Source organism: Marmota flaviventris, chromosome 8 (genome assembly GCF_047511675.1).
Source record: "Marmota flaviventris isolate mMarFla1 chromosome 8, mMarFla1.hap1, whole genome shotgun sequence".
NCBI lineage: Eukaryota > Metazoa > Chordata > Mammalia > Rodentia > Sciuridae > Marmota > Marmota flaviventris.
The window spans coordinates 111616995-111641349 of NC_092505.1; the positions used below are offsets into that span (position 1 = coordinate 111616995).

Below are 24355 nucleotides of genomic sequence, written 5' to 3' on the forward strand. Positions count from 1 at the left end.
TTTTTGTATATTGATTTTGTATTCTGCTACTTTACCAAATTTGTTCATCATTTCTAAAAGTCTTGGTGAAATCTTTAGGGCTTTCTAAGTACAGAGTCATGTCATCTGCAAACAGGGATAATTTTACTTCCTTCTTTCCGCGTTTGTAACCTTTTTATTTCTTTCCCTTGCTTAATTCCTTTGGCTTAAATTTCTAGTACTGTATTGAATAAGAATGGTGAATAATGGACCTCCTGGTCTTCTTCAAGATTCTAGAGAAAATGCTTTCAGTTTTTCCCCATTAGTATGAGGTTGGCTGTAGGCTTGTTGTGCACAACCTTTATTCTACTGAGGTGTGGTCCTTCTGTACCTCATGTACTCAGGTGCACCTCCTGGGTCTCCCCTGGCACCCACTTTCCTAATAACTCTGCAGAATAAGTTGCAAGTGACATTGAATTCCAGGAGGTTTCACTGTCTCAACACAAACCCGGTCAGCTGGAACCCCACTAAGAGGATCTTTAGGTCAAGGAAGTATGTCTTGCAAGGTACAGAGGCAGCCCCTACCAGATTCAGTGTTTGAGGTAGCACTTTTCCTAAGAAATAACAAAGGCAGGAAGCCACTGAACTTATTGAAGATGGAAGTGAGGTAGACTGGTGCTGTGTTTACACTTTCTCAGTTAATCCTCAAAATACAAAGTAGTAGCTACTATAGTCTCCACTATAAATGAGGAAAGAGGCTTAAAGGCTGTGTCACCTTTAAAGGCTTAAAGGTCAAGGTCACACAAAGCTAAGGTGTCGTGTCTACACCTCCCTATCCTGGGCTTCCCATCTACAGCACCACTGAAGAGGATGCGCCCAGGCACCAGCAGCCCACTGCTGCGGGCACGGAGGGCGCAGGCCACTGCCCTCCTGGCACCCACTCCCAGTGGAAACCAGCTCATTCTACATGGCTTCTACTTGGGCACTTTCTGGTCCCCTCCCATGCCTTCACCTCTCCTTCTCAGCCCAGCATGACTTCCTGCCCACTGACCATAGATCTATAGCCTAAGGCCAGTCCTGGGCCTCCTCTGGCAGCTGACCCTGCCCATGGTGCCTGTCACTCTCCACACCCTGAAACCCCCCTCCCTGTTCTGAGCTCCAGGCAGCTAAGTGGGGTGCCTCCTGGGTGTTTCAACTCCCAAGTGCCCCAAGGTGAGTTCAAGCCGTTGTTGCCCCAGTAAACTCTCCCTCGGGGAGAAGCACCCCCTTCACCCAGCTGCCCCGAGAATGGCCCTTTGCTCCTCTCTCAATCTTAAATTCAATCAAACACTGAATCCTACAGATTTCATCCTCTAAGAATGCCTGGAATCTTCCCTGTTCTGTCTCCACTGAATCTGATTTCAAGGCCCCATTATTTCTCATTGAGTTTACCCAAGTGGTCTTCTAATTCTTCTTCTTGCTCCCCTTCAACCCTCTTTCCCCACTCCTGTGTGTCTTTTCAGGAGCTCTCCATCACTCCTTCACATTGAAACTAAGATCATAGCCCAGTCTGTGAGGCTCCGCTGGGTCTGCTGGCCCCTCATCTGCCCCTTGCTATCTTTTCTTTCACTGCCCTGAGGTTCTTCCAGTTCTTCCAGTTCTTCCAGGCCTGTGCATCTCCCATGAGTCTTTGCACACCCTGCCCTCTGCCTGGACACTAGCCCTTCTTCAGTAGGTCACTCCCCACTCTCCTTTGCATCTCGGTTTAAATGTCACTTTTCCTGACACTAGGTCAGCTTCACCAGCATCTCAATGCCACATTGACATCTTCTATTTGCTATTAAAATTGTTAAAAACTTTAGCCACATGAAGTTTAACAGAGCTTAACTGAGCAAAGAATTCTCAGTCAGCCTTCAAAAGCAGAGGAGGTTCAGAAATCTCTGTTTCCCCCCACGGGCAGGCAGCGTCTATGGATGGAAACTGAAAAAAAAAAAAAAACACACAGAGGCAGCTTGCTGAGCAAACTGCAGACAGCTCGGCCTGGGCCTTGCTTAAATGTGGTCTGCCTGAGGTTGACGGAAGCTCCTCTGCTGAGATTGGCCAGTGCTCAACCATCTGCTGCAGCAGCAGGCTCTGAAGGTAGGCTTCTGGCTAGTGTGCGTGTTGTTTAGCAAAGTTTCAAAGTACGGAGGCATCCTCAGGCCAAATTAAATTGAACATCATCAAACAACTAATTCATATTTAACATCCACCTCCCCTCCAATGATGTAAAGAGCAACTATCTGCTACTCGTCTGTCCCTGAAGCCTGGCACAAGGCTCAGTACGCTGACGACATTTGGTACATCTCTTTTGAACCAACTTATTATAGGAGAGTGTCTTTCTGCCATACTTCTTCAGACTTTTCTAGAATTGATTCAAGTCAATGGATGATTTTGGATGTCCCAAGTAAATAAGTGAGACCTAGTTAGAATTTACAAGTGGCAATACCTTAAATCTTTAAATCAAAGAGTCTGAAGAATCTTACTTTGTTGCTACTGAAAAATAAGAATAGAAAAAGTTTCCTGGGCAACTTGATGTCTGCCATCAAAACACACAGCCAAATCCTTTATGTGCCTTGTGGCCTCCAAATGGGTCATTACTCATTTGCCAGGGTGATGAGCAGCTGTTATTCCATTAAGTTAAATGCTGTTGCCATTCGAATCACCTTCCTGGTGCTGAAATGTACTTCCCCAAGCAACCATCAAAACTAGCTGACCGACAAATGAACATGCTTTTGGTTCTGGACTTTTCAAGAAAGTTAAATGTTCATTTATTTAAAAAACAAAACAAAAAAAAACACCAAACCCCAATTTTGAGTTAGGCATGATGGATAGTGGAGTGTGGCGTAGAAAGATCAGCGAGATGCTTCCATAAGAACCCTGGGGGGAGTGATGTGATGATCTGACCACATGAAACCAGGTCAGACCAGCTTTGTGTCTGCCAACATATGCAGCCACGGGGCTGCTCACATGTGGCTCCCATCCACTCCTGCTACCTCTACCTTGGATTCAGGGATTTTGTCCTGGGCACCAAGCTGCTTCTTGGTAAACACAAGACACATGTTTATCTAGCTGCCCCTCTCTTCCCAGAAGTTTAAAATTGGGAATCATGTCTCAGAGGCACACATCCAAAAGCAAGCAATTTAAAACAACACCTTTGGGATGCTAATCTTCTGCTCTTAGCATCCTTGATTTGTGAAAGAGCTGTGAGCTTGAGACTGGCATTGATATTGTGCCGAGGTGACGCTTGACTCCAGTTCTCACTAGGCCATTATCACCTTAAAAGCAGAGAGGCTGATGGGTGCTCCGTAAAGTGACACTAGGAATTACATTTAAGGCCTCTGCCAGGGAACTAGGCATTACCACAAAGGCAGCTTAGCTACGTCTGCACAGAGCACAGGGCCTGCCTCCCAGAAGAAGAGAGACACCACCTCCCGTCGTCCAGAAGCCCAGATACCTCTCCTGAACCTTTAAGTTTAGAATTTCCAAAATTTGACTGACAAAGCCAGGGCCCCGTGCCCCCGTATTGATGTCATTCATTTCTAATATTAGCCATGGAGCATTTCAGGTTCACCTGGGAAAGAGGAGCTTTTATTTTTGAGTTGAACAGAGCAGATACTAAAAATGAACACAGTGAGACTCGCTCCTGGTATATCTGATGCAGATAAAATAGGTGAACCTGTGCAGCGAGACTATTTTGAATCCAATGGGAAAGGAATTTGATCACATTGGAAATTTGATGTGCTCATAGGGTTTTTAGGTAGCCTCACTCGTGAGAAAACGTGGAGGAACTATGAAATAAAATGAAATTATGTGAAGTTTGGTTGCAGAATGTCACACAAGACGAGTGTTTGTGAAGATTCCATGTAGGTGAGACAGAGGCTTAAGGGGAGGCGTGACAGCCCAGCAAGATTGTAAACTTGGTCATTATTTGAAGTTTCAGCCACACAAACAAGTTAACAAATGGCACGCCTTGGACTCATTAGGTCACATGCGTGAGGCATCTGGGCTACTGTCATCCAGCAGGGTTTCAGTGGAGGGGAGCGGCTGGACAGTCACCACCTCTCTCCTTAATATTGCACAGACGCTGACAGAGGCAGGAAGACACAGGTGTGTCATCTGAATAACAGAAACAGAGACAGGATCTCATGCCCAGAACTGGAGGAAGTTCCTCCTCCCTCTCCATCGGCAGAGTGAAGGGCACCATGAGTCAAGAGAGCCTACGTCACCCAAGTCATGCAAAGACTTAAGCCAGGACAGAGAAGGGCGATGAGCCAAATGACCCCGACGCCTCTAGCATGGAAAATGCCTGCACTTTACAAATGAACACATGGTTCGTAACCATTCTGTCTAGAGGAGAAAGACATTTAGAGAAGAGAAATAGGAAATAAAGAGTTAAAGGAATAAGAACACTAAGGCTCAAGGTGGGAACCTAGCACCATGGCATCAGTATTTATTTGTAATTGAACTTGCCTTACACTTCAGATTTTTCTCAGGCTTTTGTTCCAGAAAAGCTGACCTGCATGTTTAAACAGCAGTGGGGGCTGGGCAGGGGGGAAGGCCACATTTATCTAGTTCTCACTGCTTTGCAGTCATTTTTGCTGAATTCTCAAGTCCAGTCTTCCAAACCCACAGTTGAGTGATCATGATTGTCTGAAGTCACTGTCACAGAAAAATAGGGCAAATAGGTGCTGAGCTGTTCCTCCTAAGTATCCTCTGACACAAGCTTGCTTTGTTTAGTTTGTTAGAAAAACCTCTTGAGTCTAAAGCCTTCACCTCTGGACTGTCTCCCTCTGTGGGGTTCTGCACCCAGTTGCTCCTCCCTGTTGTTCTCAGAATCACTGAAAGATATTAGAATTGCGTGAAAACCCTTATTAGGTCCCTTTTCCCCATGACAAGCATTAAGTCGTGCAAATACAAACCTGTGCAGCTCCCCATGGCTATGTGCTCCCAAAGATCTCCCCGTGGGACACACCCCAAGGCTGTCCCTTGTTGGACTTGAGGTTTCCCAGGGGGAAGGACTGCACCTTGCTCCTCTATCAATCACAGCACATGGCATGCTGGGACACTTTGGCCTCTCAGGGAGACTTAGAGACTCTTCCATGCTGAACATCTCTAGTTCAAGACTGCCATTCACTGATACTGTACTTTGTTTTGGTTTTGATTTGGTCTTTTTTATTCTCCCCACTATAGAGCTTTTTCTCTAGATTCCTATCTTAACATCAGTAGACGTTTAGATTACAAAGAAAGGTCTTCTGGTTGCACAACCTGTGGATTTCTGAGAATCTGCTGAAAGCACAATGTCTTATGAAAAGCATTTTCACAGAGTCCAATTCTTTCCCTCCTGCTTAGTAGCTTAGACATTCCTCACACATTTCTTACACGACAGTTATCTTGCAGTGGGAAACATCCATGAATTTGGGGAATTTAGCAACACATCTGTTGGGTGGGGGGTCTCAGAGTAGGATGTCATCAAGAAGCACTCCTCCTCCTATTTGTTTACTACGTCGCATGCCAGCACACAGTGACACGTCCTGCCCCTCAGTGGGGATGCCATGCCAGGCATTGCTACCCCGTCTTACTGTTGAAGAAACTGAACCTCAGGAAAAGGACAGCTGCTTCCCAAGGTCACTGGTCCCTTGTGACCATGGGTCAAAACCCCAGGTCCTCCAATCCTTTGCATCACCATGCACTTTTGACTGCATTATGAAATTACATGTGTGGCTTCAGTGGCAGTTTAAGGACAGCCACTGTAAGCAGGAGAAAAAAAGCTTAGTGCAGGCGAGTGTACTGATCACGCACTCTCAGGCTGCCAACCTGCAGAGGCATCGCTGGCTGGAAGGCCCATGGGTTTTGCTGAGGGGACAGCAAGAGGAAAAGTGTGTCCGACCCCAGAATAGGGAGGCACTGTCCCCAGGTCACAACTGTTGAGCTGTGCCTCTTCGACTGGACCCCAGGCTGCTTCTGGGAGCCATCTCCTCCCTCCCAATTTGTCATCTTCTGCCACGTGTCGGTCAAAAGACAGAACAATGGGCCGAATCCGGATTCCTCAGGTGGAAAGGCAAATGGGTTCCAGGAGAAAGAAAAATATGCTTCTTTTTCTTGATAAGCTTTTTGGGATGAAAACAAAACTATTGAGGAGGAAAAGGAGACTTGTTTTGAAAGGCACTGTTGACCTCCCTGTGGTCACTTTATGTCACCTGGTGTTTAAAAAGTAGAATCCAGGCTGGGTGACCCCAGAGTGCTGTGGGCTCTTCTCTGGACGCAGTGCTGGGTTTGAAGGTCACTTTGTCAGTCGTGGGACATGGGCATCTAGGAAGGGCCAGCTGTGTGTCAGTCTCCATGAGGGTGCTGGGAGGTTGGTGGGAAAGTGTCTTGCCCTGGAAGAACTCACATTCTAGAAGGGCAGAGAACAAGTTGGAAAAGAGACCATCTGGGACTGAAACATGGGGGATGCTTGGTCCTTGTACTGAGCCTGGCAGATCTCAAGTTTGCCAGTTGGAAAGGCAGCTGTTTCCCCAGGCCACAGGGGCTCTGCCTCTCCCCTGCCTGGACAAGGAGCATACTACGTTCATGGATAGGCTGCAAGGTTCCACCTGAGGAGCAGTGATGACCATGTGCTGCTTTTTCTTTTCATTCTAGGAATCTTGGAAAATCAGGACTCAGAGTTTCTTGCTTGGGTCTTGGTAAGTACCCGGGGAGTCTTGATGGGTGGCTGGAAGGTGGGAGGCTGGGGAGTGGTCGGGGTGATGGTGGCTCAGTGGGTCCAGGCACAGGGAGGTTTCCTGGACAGCACTGCCCCCCTCCCCTTAAGGTTTCCCCTGCCCAGAAGGACCCTCCCCTCTGCAGACCTCCCTACCCAGTGGAACGAAGGACCCCTGGGTGCACCTCTATGCTCCCCAGCAGCCCCTCAGCTCACCTGAATTTTTTTCTATCCATGATATATTTCCTTTACCTAACTTGTTTTCCTATATCATTATGTATTTTATATACTTTTATAAATACGGGGGGCAAGGTGAGATACATACATATGTGCCCGTTCACATATATTCATCAATAAAATACTTTATTCCTAGAGCTGAGGACATAGCTCAGTTAGAACTCTTGCCTACCATGTGCCAGGCCCTGGATTCCATCCACACCACTGCAAAAAAAATAAAATATGTATAAAAAAATGTTATTCCTCACAGAAAATGAAAATATTGAAAGAGGCCCCACTGGAGATGGCAGCTATGAGAGCATAGGGTGACTGAAATGGGGAAGACTGAGTACATGGGGGGACCTGAGGCACCTGGATCCCCCCAGACCTGGGCAGAGTTGGCCTGAGCATCGGGCACCCAACACCACAGGGTCTGTACCTGCAGCCCAAGAAAGCCTGAGCTAGGGCGGCCTCTGGGGACGTGTAAGAAGTGGCCAGCTCACAGCGACCTCTGTGGGGGCTGGGAGGTGTTCTGCTGGGGTCTGTGTGAAAGGGGAGAGAATCAAAGGAGGCTCTGAGATGTTCTGCCTGAGCACCAGGAAGGGTGGAGCCTCATCCAAGACTGAACTGAACTATTAAAACCTAGCAGATGAGATGCGGAAGAAAAGGAAGGGCTAGGGAGGAGAGAGACCAGATCCACTGTGGATCCATATGAATCTGGAATTTAGAAGGAATCTGGGACAAACATGCAAATTCAGAGTCATTAACGTATGGGTGCTCTCTAAGTCGTGATACGCTGAGACAAGAACTCTAAGAGGGAGCTTAGCTTAGATAAGTGAGGCAGGTGATCAGAAGCCCCAGATTTCCAACTTTGAACAACTGGGGAAATGAGGATGAGCCAGCAAAGTAAACTGAAACTAGTGTGGGGAGAATCGGGAGAGAAGGAAGTCCTGGAGCCCCAGGAGGATGGAGGGCCCAGGACTGCAAAGTGCTGCTCCTAAATCTAGCAAGACGGGGGCTGAGAATGGACTGTAAGGTTCACATCATGGTGGCCACTGGTGACTGAAAAGACTGCTTTTAGGAGGAGTAGGGACGGAGCACAGCTGGAGTGGGCAAAGAAGGCAGAGAGCACAGATTCTGAGGCCAGCTGGGGCCTGGGGGTGCTGATGGCATGGAGGTGTCTCACTGAGGCGGTCTCCTCTGGCCACCATGTTTCCAGTGGTCATCAGAAGCAAGGTTGTCAGAGTTAGTGAGGGGGAAAGAGCTCTGGAAGTTGGAAGGGAGAGGAGAGGAGAGAGCAGAGGGGCGAGCCACCCAGGGCATGCATCATGGCGGCTGAATGGGCTGAGAGTCCTGCTTAAGACTCAGGTTAAGGGAGGTGCAGTGAGACCATATCGTAGTTGTGGGGTTTCTCTGCCAGGTGCAGCTGCGCAGGTCCAGGTTGGGTTTTATAAGGTAGGAAGAAGGAAGGAAAGAAGCTGAGGGCGTTGGAAGGGCTTATTGCAGTGGTGGACCTTGGATGTCACTTGGGAGGGGAATGAGGATGACAGCCAGGAAAATGAGCCAGGAGCAAGACAAAGATGCAGTGGGGCAGTGGCAAGTGGCTAGGACTGAGGCGTCCTGCAGGGGCCAAGGGTTGCTGGAGTGAGCACACTGGAGAGGGGCAGTTGGAAAGGGGAGGTGGCCCAGAGTTCCGCTGTGGTGCTGAGGACATCTAAGGGGTGGCTGGGGTGCAGAGGTGGGAAGCAGGCACCAACAAGGGTCACTGGACAGTCAGTGTGGCCAAAAGGGCTGGAGAGACAAAGAGAAGACTCAACTCCAGGGAGGGGTGTGTGTAGGGGTGCCGCAAGGGGTCCTGAGGATGGGTCAGGGCTGGTGTGAGGGATGCGGACAGCTTCTTCCTGCTGGTGGGACCCGGGAGGTGACCATGGCCTTTGCTCTCCCCAAGTCTAAGGTGATTTGACATTTGCTTAGTTTATGGCTCTGACCCTGTTAGTGTTTAGTAGAATTGGAAAGACCCCAGAGATTCCTTATCAGGAACAATTTTTCCCTACATTTTTTAAAAACAGGCTTTATGGTAAATAATTACTCTGTACTCATTATTGAAAGAAACTACCGATAAATATAAATTTAAAATATAGTGAATGAGAAAAATAGAAATTATTAAGAAATTCAAATATAAATTAAGAAATAAAAATATATAAGTAGAGAAATCAACAAAGTTCATTGAGCAATTGTCTTAGAGTTGGTAACTGTGGTGAAAAATAGTTCAGCCAATTCTACATGGAAAACTCAACCCAAAGCGCCTACCACTGACAAGTTCAGGAGTCCCCAAGTGCCTTGTGTCAACGAGTCCCAGGGGCCTGACGCAGTGTGTCATTTTTGTTCAATGCAAGGGGTGAGCTGGGGTGTGTGGTGGGCCCTGGGCAGCAGCGCTCCCTGATCCTGGCGGGAGCTTCAGGTGTCCTGAGCCTGCCCGCCGCACTCTGACACTGCTGAGAACAGGACAGGGCAGCAGAGCCGGCGGCTGACCGAGCGCTCTTTGGGAACGTTCCTAAGCCGCCTCAGTAAGCCAAAGACACAATACTCAGCCTTAGATCATGTCAGGCTCCACAGACCCCAGCTGTCCAGTCCAGGTGGAGCCTGTTCACTGTAGAGGCCCGGGTGTCAGTTCAGTCATGCCCCCGGTTCAGCTGGAGCTGAAATAAAGTAGTGGAACCACCCGGCAAGGATGGAGACCAGCACAGCACAGACCTGCTGGCATAGCGAAGCCCTGGGCTTGATCTCCAGCACCACAGCCACAACAGCAAGACCTCCAGGCAATTGAAAGACCAGAGACATCTACAAAAACTTCAAAGGTCAGGGTTAAAAGTGACAATTCTGGTATCCTTCCATACCGGAGGAGAAACTAGGAACTCTGTGCCCTTCCCAGCTTGCTTGCTTGCTTGCTTTCTTATTCTTTCTTTCTTTTCCTGTTTTTTTTTGGGGGGGGGTTAGTCAGGGTTAGTCTCACTAAGTTGCTGAGGTTGGCCTTCAACTTGCCATCTTCCTGCCTCATCCTCCAAGTCTCTGGGATCACAGGCATGCACCACCACACCCAGCTGTTCATTCCTTCTTAAGCAAACATTTGTGAGGCCCGGCACTGTGCTGGTTTACAGAAGATCTTGAGAGGAAGATGGCAGGAACCCTGCCCTCGACTCATTCACGGTGCAGTGGGGATGATTAGCAGGCAAAACCAATGGGCACTGTGTTTGGCAGATGCCACAGTGGAGAGCATGAGTGAACCGAGCATAGGGACAGCTCCTGGGGGACTTGGGGTGGCTCCATGGGGGAGACACCCTGGACCTAGACTTGAAGGAGTGCAAAGGGAGGGAAAAGCCCTCAGACTGGCAGCGCCACATGCCATGCCTAGAGGGAGACCCTGTGGAGGGGACTTGGAAACCAGTGGTGTGTACAGGACACGTGAGGGCAGGTGCTGGGAGGTGAGAAGGGAGGCTGGAGGGGAAGCAAGGCTGGACCCCAGGGCCCTGGTTGCCTTGCTAATGCACTTAGCTCGGCCCCTGGGGCTCCATTCCCCTGAGTCCTGAGGTCCCAAACTCTTGGGTCCCTCTTCATTCCCTTCCACAGCTTCCGTCAACGTAGCTCCACTTTTTCTTCATATTGTAAATTTTTAACAATAAACTTTTTAAAGAGCTGTTTTAGAGACACAGCAAAACTGAGCAAAAAGTGCAGTTTCTATAATGCCCATCCCCCACACAAGCACAACATCCCCACCAGAGCAAACCAATGTGGGGCTTTGGTGACAATCGAGGATCCACATTGACACATCACCCAAAGCCCACGGTTTGCACTGGGGTTCACTCCCACTGTGCATTATGGGGCTGGGACAAGTGGGTCACGGCAGGTGCCTGCCATGATGGTATCATGGGTCTTGCTGCCCCCACATGCTCTGCCTACTCATCCTTCCCGTCCCTGAGCTCTAGAAACCAGGGATCTTTTCCCACCTCCACAGTTCTCCTTCCTGTGTAGTTGGACTCATACAGCCTGCAGCCTCTAAAATTTAAAGCATATACAAGTGGCTTTTTCACTTGTCTATGTTTTAAGTCTCCTCTGTGTCTTCTCATGGCTACGTCATCTTTTTTAGTGCTTTATATTTCCAGGGGCAGGGGTGGTGTCCTCTGCCAAGAAGTTTTGAAACCTTGCTTTCATAAATGAAGTGCCACTAAGCTTGGATCAGGCCTGGGACGTGGTCAAACGCGTTAGCATTATTTTCTGGCCACAGTGTGAAGCTGCTTAGAGGGGAAGCTTTGAGACCAGAAACAGGAGAGTTATATCCCTCAGAGGTGAAGTGATGGTGAGAGACAGAGAAGGAAGAACAGACAAGATCATCAACCTGGGGTGAGAACAGGAAGTCTCCCAAGCAGAGGGGCCAGGCTCCTGGACAGGACATGGAGGTGGCCCAGCTGAAATCCCCGCAAGGCAGGACTGCTAGAGGAAGCTGTGGGAGCACACACAGGACTCACACTGTTGGGGGTAGTGAAAAGCCTGTGCCCTCCCAGCTCCAAACATGGGCAGAACACAGGAGCTCGGGAGAGACCTGTAGGCTGCCAGCACAGACCCAAGAACTTCCAAGGGTGGATCCGTGGCTGCCACTGAGGTCAGCTGGGAATATAGAGGACAATGTTGGGAGAGGTTTGGGACCCCTGCCTATCTGAAAGCAGAGACAGCCTGTTTTTTTCTACACACCTGTTCTACCTCTTGCAAATCACGGTATCTGGCAAGCAGTAGGTTCTTGAATGTTTACTGAGGGAATAACTGGCAGATAGGGTGTGGTCTGGATCTAGGCACCAGCAGAGAGGGACAAGAGCACCAAGCCTCCACCTGCTCTCCACCTGCCTGGAGGCTGTACCTGCCTCAGGGCAGGCTCACTCCACTCTGGGGTTCTGTTCCTTCAGGCATCACAGGCCAGCCTCCTCCTTGTCCTTGTCCTTGTCCTGGAAGGGACCTAAAGAATTTTACAGCTTGGAGAACCCACGCTGTCTCTCAGGAGGTGTTTCTCCTCAACTCCAGCTGCAAACCGGAATCACCTGTGGCTTTTAAAGGTGCCGATAACCAGCCCTACTGCGCCTTCTGAACGTGGCCCTCTTGGCGCAGGTGTTCCTAAGGGGCTGCACTGGTGGGCAGGAGCAGGGTCAGGGTGGGAGCTCCTGTCCCAACCAGGTGGCAGGAGATGGAGAGTGCGGAACTGCCACCTGCTGAGCCAGGTGCCTGCAGCCTCCTGTCACTTGGTAGCTGCTGCCCAAAGACTAAGCACCTGGAGTTGGAGGATTTCCACTGCACTGAACCACCCAAGGGGAGAGGTGGGTCTGCCTGGGAGCTTCTCCGGAGCCAACAGCAGCGGCAGCTTGAGTTGACCCCCGCCCCACCATTCGGCTCCTACCAGCTAATCCAGGCTTGTTCTGTGGTCCCCCCAATGGAGACCACCTTCTAGAGCAAAATCAGGATTCTCAAAAATAAGCTGGGGCCTCTCTTGATTGTGTTGCTTCTGTGCAGAATGTACTCCTGGCTCGTCTCCCTCTTCCTCCGAGATGCTCTCACTGTGCTAAATATTTTGACACCAGGAGAACATGACATTAAATATTTAACATGGATGGCATTCTTTTTATGACACCCTTCGTGATTCCCATGTTTGTTGCTAAGGCCGCTGTAAAGGAGCCTCCTCACCTTTTATAGCAACACAGGCCTCAGTATTTATAAAGTGCCTCCAGACACTGGAGAGACCATTTTAAAAGTGCCATCTCTTTCCTTAAAGAGTTTTGCAATTTTTCTGCATAACGCCAACAGCATGAACTATCTTAAGACCAAAATACCCACAGAATTTAAGTGGTGCATGAATATTAAACACACCCCAGAGTCTTAGGCTTGTCACTCTTCCTGGAAAGTCTAAGTTGAATAAATGCCATAGTGCATACACTTAAGCAGGCCCTGGTATTTTTTACAAAATGGATGTTAAGTGGAGGTTTAAAGGCTGAGATACTTCTTAAGAATTGCTGGCCACGTGATTGCCACGAGAATCCCCTGTGGCCGTTGACCGCACACCTCTGCTCACAGGAGTCCATTAGGAGCAAAGGTATAGCCAAGGGCGGGAATGGCCACCTGATATTCCAGAGTGTCATAGGTGGAGCTCTGAAGAGAACCTGCAGAGACTAAGAGAAGGGTCTGAACAGAGAGGCTTTGTCAACAACCCGCGCACACACATGGCTTCCTCCAGCCCAGGTGCTACCTGCATCTTGGGAGAGCTCTTGAGCGTAGGAACTGCAACAGACTCAATGGTCCCCTCAAGCTCAGGCCCTGATGCTCTTCTTGGTCTTTGGTGTTTTCATGGATGCCCAAAGATATGGCGGATATTGAGCTGGGATCTGGCCCAGAGCCTCACATACAGCCTGCCACGGGGACCTGGCTCAGGCTGGACCTGGTGTGAGGGCGTCATGACCCAGAGGACACCCTGCATTTTAAAATCATGTTTGCTGCTGATGCCGTTTTGGGTCTGACCTGCCTCCTGCTAGATCATCAGCTCCAGGCACAGGGAGACGTCACCCTGCGCTCACTGGTGGGGTGAGTGAGTGAGCATCAGTGTGTTGGATGCTAAGAAGCTTAGGTGCCTCGGGAACCCACACGGGTGCTCCCTGAGCTAGAGTTGGGGAGTCGCAGGTGCCTTCCTGGAGAAAAGGTGCTGAAGGGCCAGGAGGGTAGGAAGCAGCCCGTAAGGAGGAAGCAAGGAGAAGAGCAGTCACAAGGGTGCCACGGAGGAGGAGAGCAGAGAGAGGCTGGAGGCGAGGTGGGGACAGTGCCACTGGAGGAGGGGCAGGCGAGGGAAGCCACGGGTGTGTCCCTTGCTGCTGGGCATCCTCCTGGCGTCTCACCGGGTCTGGGCTGGAGGCCCAGCTCCTGCAGTCCCTTTCAGCAGCAGTGGCCCATCAGACCCTGGACTATATGCTGCCTGGACTCAGTACTCTCTGTCTTTCCCACTGCCCACGTGCTCCAGAACAGAGACGGCATTATCACTTGCATCTTGACCCTGCCGACCAGCCTGGTTCTGGGGCAGTAGAGGGGGCTCAATACTATTTCCTAAGTGAAGTGATAGCACCTGGGATCAATGACTGGAACTTTAATGCACGTATTTGGATATGAGCAAGCTCAGCTCCCTTAGGGCCTCTTGCAAGCATTTCGTCTGTTTTTCACGCATCACTGTGGTCTTCTGATATTTCCACCCACCGACATTTTCTGCTGTTCCGTCTGACTGACAGTCAGTGCCTGTCTTGAATGCATGTTTTAAAATGGGGGGTTATGCTTGGGATTTGTGATGTCCAGGAAGCCAAATGTAATTTCTGTGCCAGTGGAACTTGAATGAGGTTCTATTCGGAGGGATTGGAAGCTGATAACGTCACTCTGCCAAATGCCAGACTGGAGCCACGCAAGGAAAATGGTAGATTCTCAGCTACCTCAGCTAAGGGAAGGGAACGGTGATGGAGGAGACCAAAATGCATCAGTGTCTGTCTTTGGGATGTCTCTGTCCTTCTACTTGAATAGGGGTGCCATAGGCGTGAGCCCCTGTTGGTGCAAGACCCAGGTGGTGGTCCATAGTTCATTCTGTACGTAGGAACAGTAAAGATCCGGTGCCCCTCCAGCTGGGCGTCCACCAACCTTTCAAACCTCTGTGAACCTGACCATCCCACCCAGCACCGAGGGGGAAATTCTTTCCTGCCTCCCTCAAACTGCTGCTTGTCACTTGCACCCTGCTCTAGCCGCTCTGGTGGCCCTTGTAATCTTGTCCCAGAAAATGAGGCTGCTGATACTCTTTTATTCCCCCTTTTTCTATTTCCACTGAGCTATTTTTGTTACAGTCATTCCCTACCCTGGGATCTTCGCAGAAGGTCATGGTGCTTATAAAATGAAGGGCAAAGCACCAGAGAGAGCATCTGGAAGGAGTAGTGTGTAGCCGTGTGGTCAGGCGGAAGGCGCTGTGAGGTGCCCAGTCTGGGGTCAAGGCCGCCTTCCACTTCCAGAGTGACTAGTTCTTCCCCTGCTGGGCCCAGAACTTACTGTCTCTCTTCCCACACTCTGAATCTTCTTGTTGTACTGGGAGCTCAGAGAGGAAGTGAGTCAAATCTTTTGACCACTTGACCTACTGCTTAGGCCAGTGGTCAACTCTGGGTGCTGTTGCAGTTACATGGGGAACTTTTAAAAGTCCCTGTTCGGGGCCTTTCCTCAGACCAGCCACCTGGTGGGTGGCACCTGGGGTCCCTTCAGGGTCCTGCTTCTTGAGCCAGCATTCAGGATCCCTGGCCTGGACAAGGAGTCCAAACTGGCTTCCTGTGCAGCTGAGGGCAGTTGCTTGTTCATCAGTGGCTGAGCCCACTGTGGAGCCTAGAGCACCCGAGAGCACTTTGCTCCCCACGCAGCCTGCAGGAGGCCCAGTCAGAGTGGGGGCACAGAACACTTTGGTGACCAGGGCAAGAAGCAAGTGGCAGGTGAGGTGTCAGCTTTCCATTTAGTTTTGATCCCCAAGAATTTTGCCAGGCACAATGGCACACACCTGCAATCCCAGCAGCTTAAGAGGTTGACGTAGGAGGATCACAAGTTCAAGGCCAGCCTCAGCAACTTAGAGAAGTCTTAAGCAACTTAGCAAGACCCTTTCTCTAAATAAAATTTAAAAAGGGTTGGGGATGTGGCTCAATGGTTAACCACCCCTGGATTCAATCCCTGGTACCAAAAAAAGAATCAAGAATTTTAGATTTTTTTAGTGTTTTGATCTTTTCACTACTCTCCACATGTCACTTCAGAATAATCCCCGATGAATAATAAATTGTCCTGAGCTTTATTTGTGAAGATAGTTGGAGCCCCCAGAATTGGTTCATTCCACCAGTGACTTTGACTTTCACCAAGGTCTCTGGAAAAGTCCCTAGTCTTCCACGGAACCTGTGCTGCTTCAGATGTTCTCTCTCTGGGGATGGGAGGAAAGGTGACACTTGGTGAGCTCTTGCATGCCGGCTGTTGTGGACATGGCCATGCACTGAGGAGATCGTGGGGCTGTGGGGTTGTGGAACCTCCCTTCCCAGATGCCCTTCCTGCTCGTCAACCACTGAGCTCACTGCTTGGAACTCAGAGTGCTCATGAGTTTTAAATGAGCCAATTAATGTCTGTAAAGTGCATGTCACAGTGCCTGGCACATGAAAGTTCTAGAAAGAGAAGCTGGCACCCTCATCCTCTCCTTCAGTTCTCAGGACCGTGCTGTGAGCAGGTGTCTTTATCCATTTCAGTGCAAAGAGAACTGTCTTGTGCACTTGATTTCCAGCATATCTGAAAGGAAATTAGAAAATCTACCCTTTGCGGTTGTTGGAAAATAAAAGAAATAATTACAGACCTGGCTGGTGGTTGGGCTACAAAACTGAGTTTTGTTGGAGAGACAGTGATGAGCAAGCACCAGACCCTCTCCTCCTGGTGGGCTCCCTGGGCTTTGCATCCTGCCTTACCTCAGGAACCATCATGCAGGGTGCACAGATCTCTGGTGGATGTTCTTCACCATGGCTGTGCACGGTCATCGGCAGGCAGGCAGCTTTGAGCCCCAGGAGTTGCCTTTAGGACCACTTCGCTTCCCTCAGTCGGGCCTCTGTGCCAGCAGGAGAAACTGATGCCATCGCTGCTATAAGGCAGTAAATGCTGCTGTCATTTCACCACAATGGCTCCCGGCAACCAGGCCCACCTCCCAGCACTCCAGATGTTCTCCCAGTGTGTACTTGGACGTGTGGCTGGTGAATTCCCAGCCCACGAACTCAAATAGAGACCACAGGCAATTCCTTCTGACTAAGGTGTTTCCAGCCATGAATTGGAAGAGGCTCCACAGGAGATAAGCAAGTCCACTGAATGTTCTTCTGTTGCTCTCCTTCCCCCTCCGTGGTTCTCGAGTTTACTCACTCATAAGACACTCCAGGAGAGTCCCCAACATACCAGGTCTTACACAGCCTCTGGGGATGACATGCTTGTTCCCAGCTGTTGGTTTTGGAAATATTTCAAGAAGTCCTGCTTTTTGTGGTTGAGAATGATCCAAAGGACTGTGACAATGAAAATATAGCATTTGTGTCTTTTGATGCCTCTAGTCAGTTACACGTCTGGATGATTTTCCATTTGGTATCTTAGGAAATTTTACTCTGTCCGTATACTGGTTAACACGTCCTCATCTCTATACCATTGCGGGACTGGGGACACCAGTGTCCTGACAGTGGAAGCTCCTCCAGACCCTCAGGGAGCTATTCTGCCTCTCCTATACCATTATAAAAATGTCGGTGTAGTAAGTCACCCCAAAGGAGAATGGCTACATGGAGCATGGGTTAAATGGAATCTCCTAAGTTGAAAATAGATGGATGTGGTTTTTCTGACTTAGGATTGGTGTAATTTCTTCTTTGACATGTTAAGTTTCTACATATAATTAGTGAAAAGGATATCTCTATTCTTTAGAAATAGAAAAGGATCCGTGCATAAAAAGAGAGTCTAGGCATCCTTCTATGCCTGGCACAAAAACATTCATCCACTTGACACAGCTATGACCTTCCTATTAGGAAAATAAAATTCTTTTTAAGCTGAGATCCTTAACAGTTGATGTCCATTGGGCACAGATGAAGTTAGCTAATCCTTACATATAAATTCATACATCTTTAGGTAAACTGAGTTAATTTGCTTATAATATGGTTGGGAACTGGTTTTTACTTTTATAATTTTTGTGAAATGATCCCTTATATGTTCCCTCAGTTTTATCTTCTATCTTTGAAAAAAACTTCTTAGTCAAAAAGTGTAAAAATCGGGGTTGGGGCTGTAGCCCAGTGGTAAAGTGCTTGCCTCTCATGTGTGAGGCAGTGGGTTCAATCCTCAGCACCACATAAAAATAAATATACTGTGGTTTCATCTACAACTAAATAAATATATTTTTAAAGTGCAAAAATCATTTTGTGCTCCTACTTTGAGCTTTCCTTAATGATACTTAATATCCTAAACAATGAAGTTCCTAGCTTAAGAGAGAGACATTGCAAGGACTGCTGCAAGACAGTGTTCATTCATTTTCACAATGTATTATCCTTCTTGTTTCTTCTACAAAGTTTCTTTGCCCTGCCATGGAATTAAAATTTATTTCCTAGCAGATCCTGTCAGCTCTGTGAACACAGGCTGTGTTTTTTACACACAGAGTTATCCAAAATTATTACTGTTCGGGACAGAACAACTCACTGAACTATCAAATATATCTGTCTCTCTGCACAGTGAATATTTGACATAAACTTTCAGAATTGGAAGAAAATGTAAAGGAGGTCACACCGACTTTCAAACTTCTCAACAGCAGTGTTTTCCCAGAGAGTTCCTATTCATAGCAACTTGCTGTGGAAAGGAAAAGATAAATCCAAAAAGAAAGAATGTGAGCACAAACTCTATTTCAGCACTATGCTAAGAGATCACAGGGGGAATTTCAATACTAGTCATTAATCCCACCTTAGAAGATACCGAAATACTTGAATTGCTAAGAATCGGAAGTTGCCCTCTGTCCCCGAGGCCCACGGTGGTTCTGATTCCATTCTGACCACCTTGCTGGACCCTGACCAGAGTCCCTCAAAGCCTAAGTCTCCGCATTGATCAATGCTGGCTTTCTGTGACCCGGAAACTTCATTGTAAGAAAGAATTCTCAATACTTAAGGGTCGGCACAAGAAAATAAAATAAGAGGAACTGTGGCCAAGAAACTTAGGACAAAAGGCTAGCAAAATATCAACACCACCTCCTCTTCACACTCAGGATGAAGGAAGATCTGAGATTTGTTGAAATGCTGTTTGGGTTTGGATTTTCTGGGAAAAAGGATTTATTTTAAGGAATAACTTTTGCTTCTGATTATCCAAGTAATAACATTCACTTCAATAATGTGGAGGTGCCAACTGGATCCAGGTGTGATGCCCTCATAAGGAAATTGAAGGGGACCAAGCCAGGATGTCACGCATCAGGAATTCTGCCATCCACATGTGCAGAGCAGGTTGTTGCTGGGTCGGGGGAGATTTTGTGTGCAGAAATTTCATTCCCACATCGACATTTGCAATCTGCTTTATCCCTGGAAACTACCTCTTGAACAGTCCAAGATTTCACCCCTGGCCCTTCATCCCATTTCCAATGACGGCTTGTCTTGGATTGTGCTGATCAGATGAACAAAGGAACAGAAGTCCAGTAGGTTTGCCCAGGAACATAATAAGGTGGAGCTAGCAGCATCCCTTGACACCTAATAGGAAACCCTTTAAATCTAAGAAGGAAAGAAAGCATCAAATGTTTGCACTTTCTCTCTAAGGATCATGAAGAGCCGTCTGTCGGACCACTTAACCCTCACCCTCAGGTCTCCACCAGCCATCCACACGTCAGGGTCTAGTCTCCTGGTCACCAGGAGGCTTCTGGAGGCCCCGCCCTCCCCGGCCTAGCCTGGTCATGCTCTGCCCTCTGTGCCCAGGGCAGTCTGCCCAGGATCCCTCTCTTAGGGGTTGCATCCTGCTGCTGCCAGGCTCCATCTCTGGCTCCAGCTCTGCAGGGTTCGAGGGCCTCACGTGGTGATGATGGCTCTTGCATGAGGCTGGAAACCCTGCTCCAGGAGACAAGATCCCAGACAAATCCTGGTTGCAGGTGGAGCAGAGACAATCTCTGAGCTGGGAGGTGGCCAGAGGACAGGCAGCAAGTGTTGTTCTTCGTTCCCAGATAGGAGGTTTGGAGCAGAAAGAGTTATAAAGCGTGTCACAGGGAAGGACGTTTCAGTGGGCGAGGCATTTGGCAGAGGAGAGGACTCAGGAAGATCCCTGCAGCAGCCATTGGAGCAAACACTCGGCCACACCACTGGGCAGGAGCACAGGATAGGTGGACCTTCAGCACCAGAAGGCAGCACAGGGCTATGGAGAGAGGCAGCTTTGGACAGTCCACAACCAACGAGCCGTGTCGGGCCACCTCTTTACCACCTGGCTTCCTGGTCTGGAAGCTAGGTGGAGTCATTCAGATCTCCAGGGGTCTGGTGAGCATCAGCACTGACTATAGCCCCAACAGAGAAGACCCTAGAAAAGATGGCACATGCTGAGAGTTCCTCCTCATCTGGCCATAGTTTCCTATTTTACGATGTACTTATTTATGCAGAAAGCATAAGCTGTGGAAAGGGTTTTAAATGACATTTAGTCCTTTTTAAAAAGTGTATGTGTGTGTGTGTCCTTTACCTGTAGATGGCAATACTGCCTATATGTCACCTACCCCAGAGGCACGCTGTCATTTCTTGTGGCCTATACCACTGCCCTGCCTGGTGTTATTGCCATTTCAAGCACTTTTGTAAAGCCCAGGTGTGGGAGAGCCCCACCTCTCCCCCAGACAGTCTGGGTGACATTACTGGTTCTTGAAGGAAAAGATAATCAAAGTTAAATTTTTTTTTTAAAAGGCTGAGTTGTTATCACATCTGTTAACTCTGGCCAGATGCTCATTAATAACACTCTAGAAGCCAAAAATGAAAGATCAGGCTGCAGTTTGCTTCCAAAAATAAGGGCCAGGCTCGTGGAGAACATTGGCAGATGGGAAGCTGACCAGGAGGCTGAGGCCCCAGCACCATTTGCAGAGCGGGCAGCCTCAGGCGAGTTTCAGGAGCCCAAGCCCAGGGCTGCGTCCAGTTTCCTCTCCTGTGGCCGCGGCTCGGTTACTCGATGGGTCATTGTCCTCCAGATCACCTGGGATGTTTGTTGGATACACAGATGAGCTGGCTGCACCTCAGATCCACAGAATCAGACCCTCAGAGGGCAGCTCCCAAGGGAGCTTAAAACTCACAGAGGCGAGACTGGGGATTCAAGCGAGTGCTGTGTTGGAGACACAAGCACCTTCCAAATTTCACTAATCCTCCAAAAATTCCTGTGAATGAATTGTTATTACCACCACTGATGAGCAGGGGGCTGCCTGACTGCCCCTGCCCCGCGCAGGAGGTACCCCCATTTTCCATGCCCTTCGAGAGGTAGAGGGGACAGCTCCTCGCCTCTGTCATCTGTCTGTACATCCAGCCCCACCACCAGACATCCCTCGGACAGACGGCTGAGGATTTGGCTTCTGTTGGTTTTGATCTGGTATTGAAAGAACTACCCTCTGCATGGCATCCCGCGAGTGGAGGGCAGGTGGGCAGCTGGTTTGCTGGGGTTAGTGAAGCTCCCACTCAGCCACTTCTAGTTACTGGAATGTTGGGCAAGTCACCTATAAAATGGGGACAGCAGCAATTGAGCAAGAAGAGGCCAGTCGGGGTGGGAAGACAAGGAGGAGGTGCCCCAGCAGGAGGAGCCCAGCACTGTGGTCTCAACCTTGGCTGCTGTTTCAGTTGTCTGTGGAGCTTTGAAAATACTTCAGCTGGAGTTCCTTCCAGAGAATATGGTTTCATAGTCTGGTGAGGGGCCAGGTCAACACATAAAACTCCTGGGACACCCTAGATGTCCCTAAATGCCTCTAAATCAAAAACTTCTCAATATAACCACTTGTGGTCAACCTTGACTGTATTCGCATGTCCTGTTTACAAAACTTAAAGTCCACCAGTCCGTATGAAAGCAGTTGAACTGGCTGCCCATTCTCCTCGCACTCTAACCCTGTGTTGGAGTCTCGCCTTCTCTCTGCCCTGCATCTGCTTAAGCAGCAAGTCCTAGCCCTCTCCTTCAAAATCTATCCAAATGCAGTCACCCCCACCTCCCTGTCCTCCCTATCACCACCTGAGATCAAGCCACGAGTGTGTCTCACCCACAGTCACCTCGGGACCGTGCCCTGTTTCAGCCTTGGTCTGTCCTTAACCAGAGCAGCGTCCTTTTAAAAGAAGATCAAGGCCTGGGGTGTGGCTCAGTGGTGGTGCATCTGCTCACCATGGGCAAGGCCCTGCACAGATCCAAGTACCTCAAAAATAAATAAGAGAAAAATCAGAGGGACTCATCCTTGGCCTCTCCCAGGTCCTCCGATGACTGACGTGAGCCCAGGTGATCTGGCCCCATGGCCCCTGCACCTCACCTCCTCCCCTCTGGCTGTTCAGACTTCAGGTCCTCAGATGGGCTGAGCAAGCCCACCTCCCGGTTCCCAGCTGCAGTGCTCTTCCTCCTGAGAGGTGAGATGAGCTCTGTGCCTGTCCGCGGAAGTGACTCAAACCCAAGTCAAGGGACGTTTCCCAGGGCGTTGACCAGTGTTGAGGTCCTGAGAGGCCAGGAAAGGCGGAAGAGCTGCGTGCAAGGCAGGGGAGGCAGAAGAACAGACAGAAAGGCAGTGCTAGAGCCCATCACAATCCCAGACAGAACAGAGGACAGCCAAGTTCAAGAACCCACAGTTCAGTCAGCTGTGCCACAGCAGCATCAGTGGCCTGGTTCTGAAAACTGCCCTGTGGCAATGTCATGTGTGAACACGGCGACACCTTAAGTGTATAAACACCACCTCGAACTCCAGCAAGGAGGTCGCTTAAATGACAAGCATGCTTCCCAAATGAGTGAGCAGGAAGCAGCTTCTCTCTCAGCCCTCAAGGAGCTAAGTAACCAAGATCAGGGTGCGCGTGTGTATGAGTGTGTGCGTGCGTGTGTATGTGTGTGCATCTCTGATTGCGCATGCACGTGTGTGCAGCAGGCAGTTTTCTTTCCTTGTTCATGTTCCATCAGCCGTTTTCCTGCTCCACGGCGGGTGTACTCCGGGAACCAAGGGGTTTTCAAAGCATGTGTTTCCTGGTGACTCAAGAGGTTCCATCAGAAGACACCATCTCAGCTCCACAGCTGTGTGTGTGCCCCCTCTGCGTCTATAGGTTAGAAATAACAAGTGTCAGTTTAGTAAAACAATCTTGTAACACCCACTAATTGGAGATTTCATGGTGAAATAGTCACACCCCTTCCCAGGTCTCAGGAAGGCATGTCCTCATTAGAGGCAGAAAGGTGATTAATTGTCACAGAGGGTTTTTTTGAGAATCACATTAACTAATGAACCACCTTAGCTCTTCTGGGGCTTGGGGGTGGGTAGAGAATAAAGCCACAGTGGCACAGCCCCCTTCTCCGACCAGAAGCTGCACTCCAGCCTTCTCCAGCAGGAGGGTGGAACCCTTCCTGGGCAGGTAGTGGCCTGCCCACCCTATTATCCAGCCCTCCTCACCAGAGGCCTGGCCACCAGGGAAGAGGACCTTCCCCAGCTCTTCTCCAGGGGGGCGCTGGGCAGGGTGGGTGCCCTGGACAGGAGAAACATCTCCATCATCTGGAGACCAGAAAACCGAAGAGGGTTGAGGAGAGCTCTCCTCTGTTGTGTTCATGGAAATCATCCCCATGTCTGACGGCTCAGGACAGTGGGCAGGGCAATAAAACTCACCTCCCCGTGCTTACCAGCCACCTGCTAAGGCCACCTCTGTTCTAGGGCTGTGGGTGTCAGAGCTGTGCAAGGCAAAATTCCAGCCTCTGCTTCTCTCTAATAAAAATACAAAGTCTATAAACCACAGCTTTTAAACTAGCACAGAAAGTCTCGAAGGCCAGAGAGGCAGCCCACTTGAACAAAAGCAAGTCGGGGAAAGGAGGGACAAGCCCCAGGAAACACACACTTAGATTTACTGAACTAAGGAGGAGGTATGGAACGGTCACTGGAGACTCAGTCCTTGTCCCCCATGCCAATCCAAGAATGGGGACACGATTGAGAAAAAGGAAAAAGAAGTTTTACTGTTGTGTTAGCAAAGAGGGACACAGGGGACTCCTGTCCCAGAGCTGTGACTGTTCCTGTCAGGGAGCTTTGAAAGAGGGGCCTCAAAGGCTGTGTTCCAGGTGTACCCTGTCAGGGGTCGTCATCTTCTGGTGGTCCTGAGGGAGAGCCGTTTCTTACCTCTTCCAGAGCCGTCCCGAAGTTTGAGGTACTTCACTGCTGTGGTGGATATGTGCTCAAGGACAGATAACTCGGCCTAGGATGGCAGGAAGGGTAATCTTGCTTCCCCCAAGGGTAGGGAGGGGAGAAAGGAAGAAGAGAAGGGGGAAAAAACCAAGTCAGTTTCAAAATAAGTTGCAATGGCAGAGCAGTAAGGGTGCTTCAAAGCATGAAGTGGACCCTGTTACAGAACTTACTAGGTTTTCATTACTGTAACAAAATACCTAAGGAGGGCTTCATATGAAGAAAGGGAAGTTGATTTAGCTCACAGTTTTGCAGGGTCACTCCCAAGATCAGGTGGAGCTGGGTATAGGTTGGACGGCATGGGCTTGGGGTCTTATGAGGGCTGTGGATAGTGGCACCCCTGGGCAGGAGAGTGTATAGAAATACAAAAGCAATTCTATCTCAGACAGAAGCAGAGAAGGTGGGAGGGGCCAGGCTTGCTCCTTTTATAACAATCATCTCAGGAGAATTACTCAAGCGTCACAAGAGAGCAACCTCACATCCCCAGAGCTCTAAGGACC

The 24355-nt window shown here is 49.3% G+C and overlaps 1 protein-coding gene across 2 annotated transcripts in view; it reads left to right on the forward strand.

Annotated features, from left to right (window-relative positions):
- Positions 1–24355, forward strand: part of Kcnab1 (potassium voltage-gated channel subfamily A regulatory beta subunit 1) — a 302880-nt gene that overhangs the window by 200424 nt on the left and 78101 nt on the right. For both annotated transcript variants that reach the window (XM_027934029.2, XM_027934030.2), the window contains exon 2: positions 6619–6662. In XM_027934029.2, the coding sequence (XP_027789830.1) occupies positions 6619–6662 (44 nt within the window). The remainder of the gene's footprint in view (positions 1–6618; positions 6663–24355) is intronic.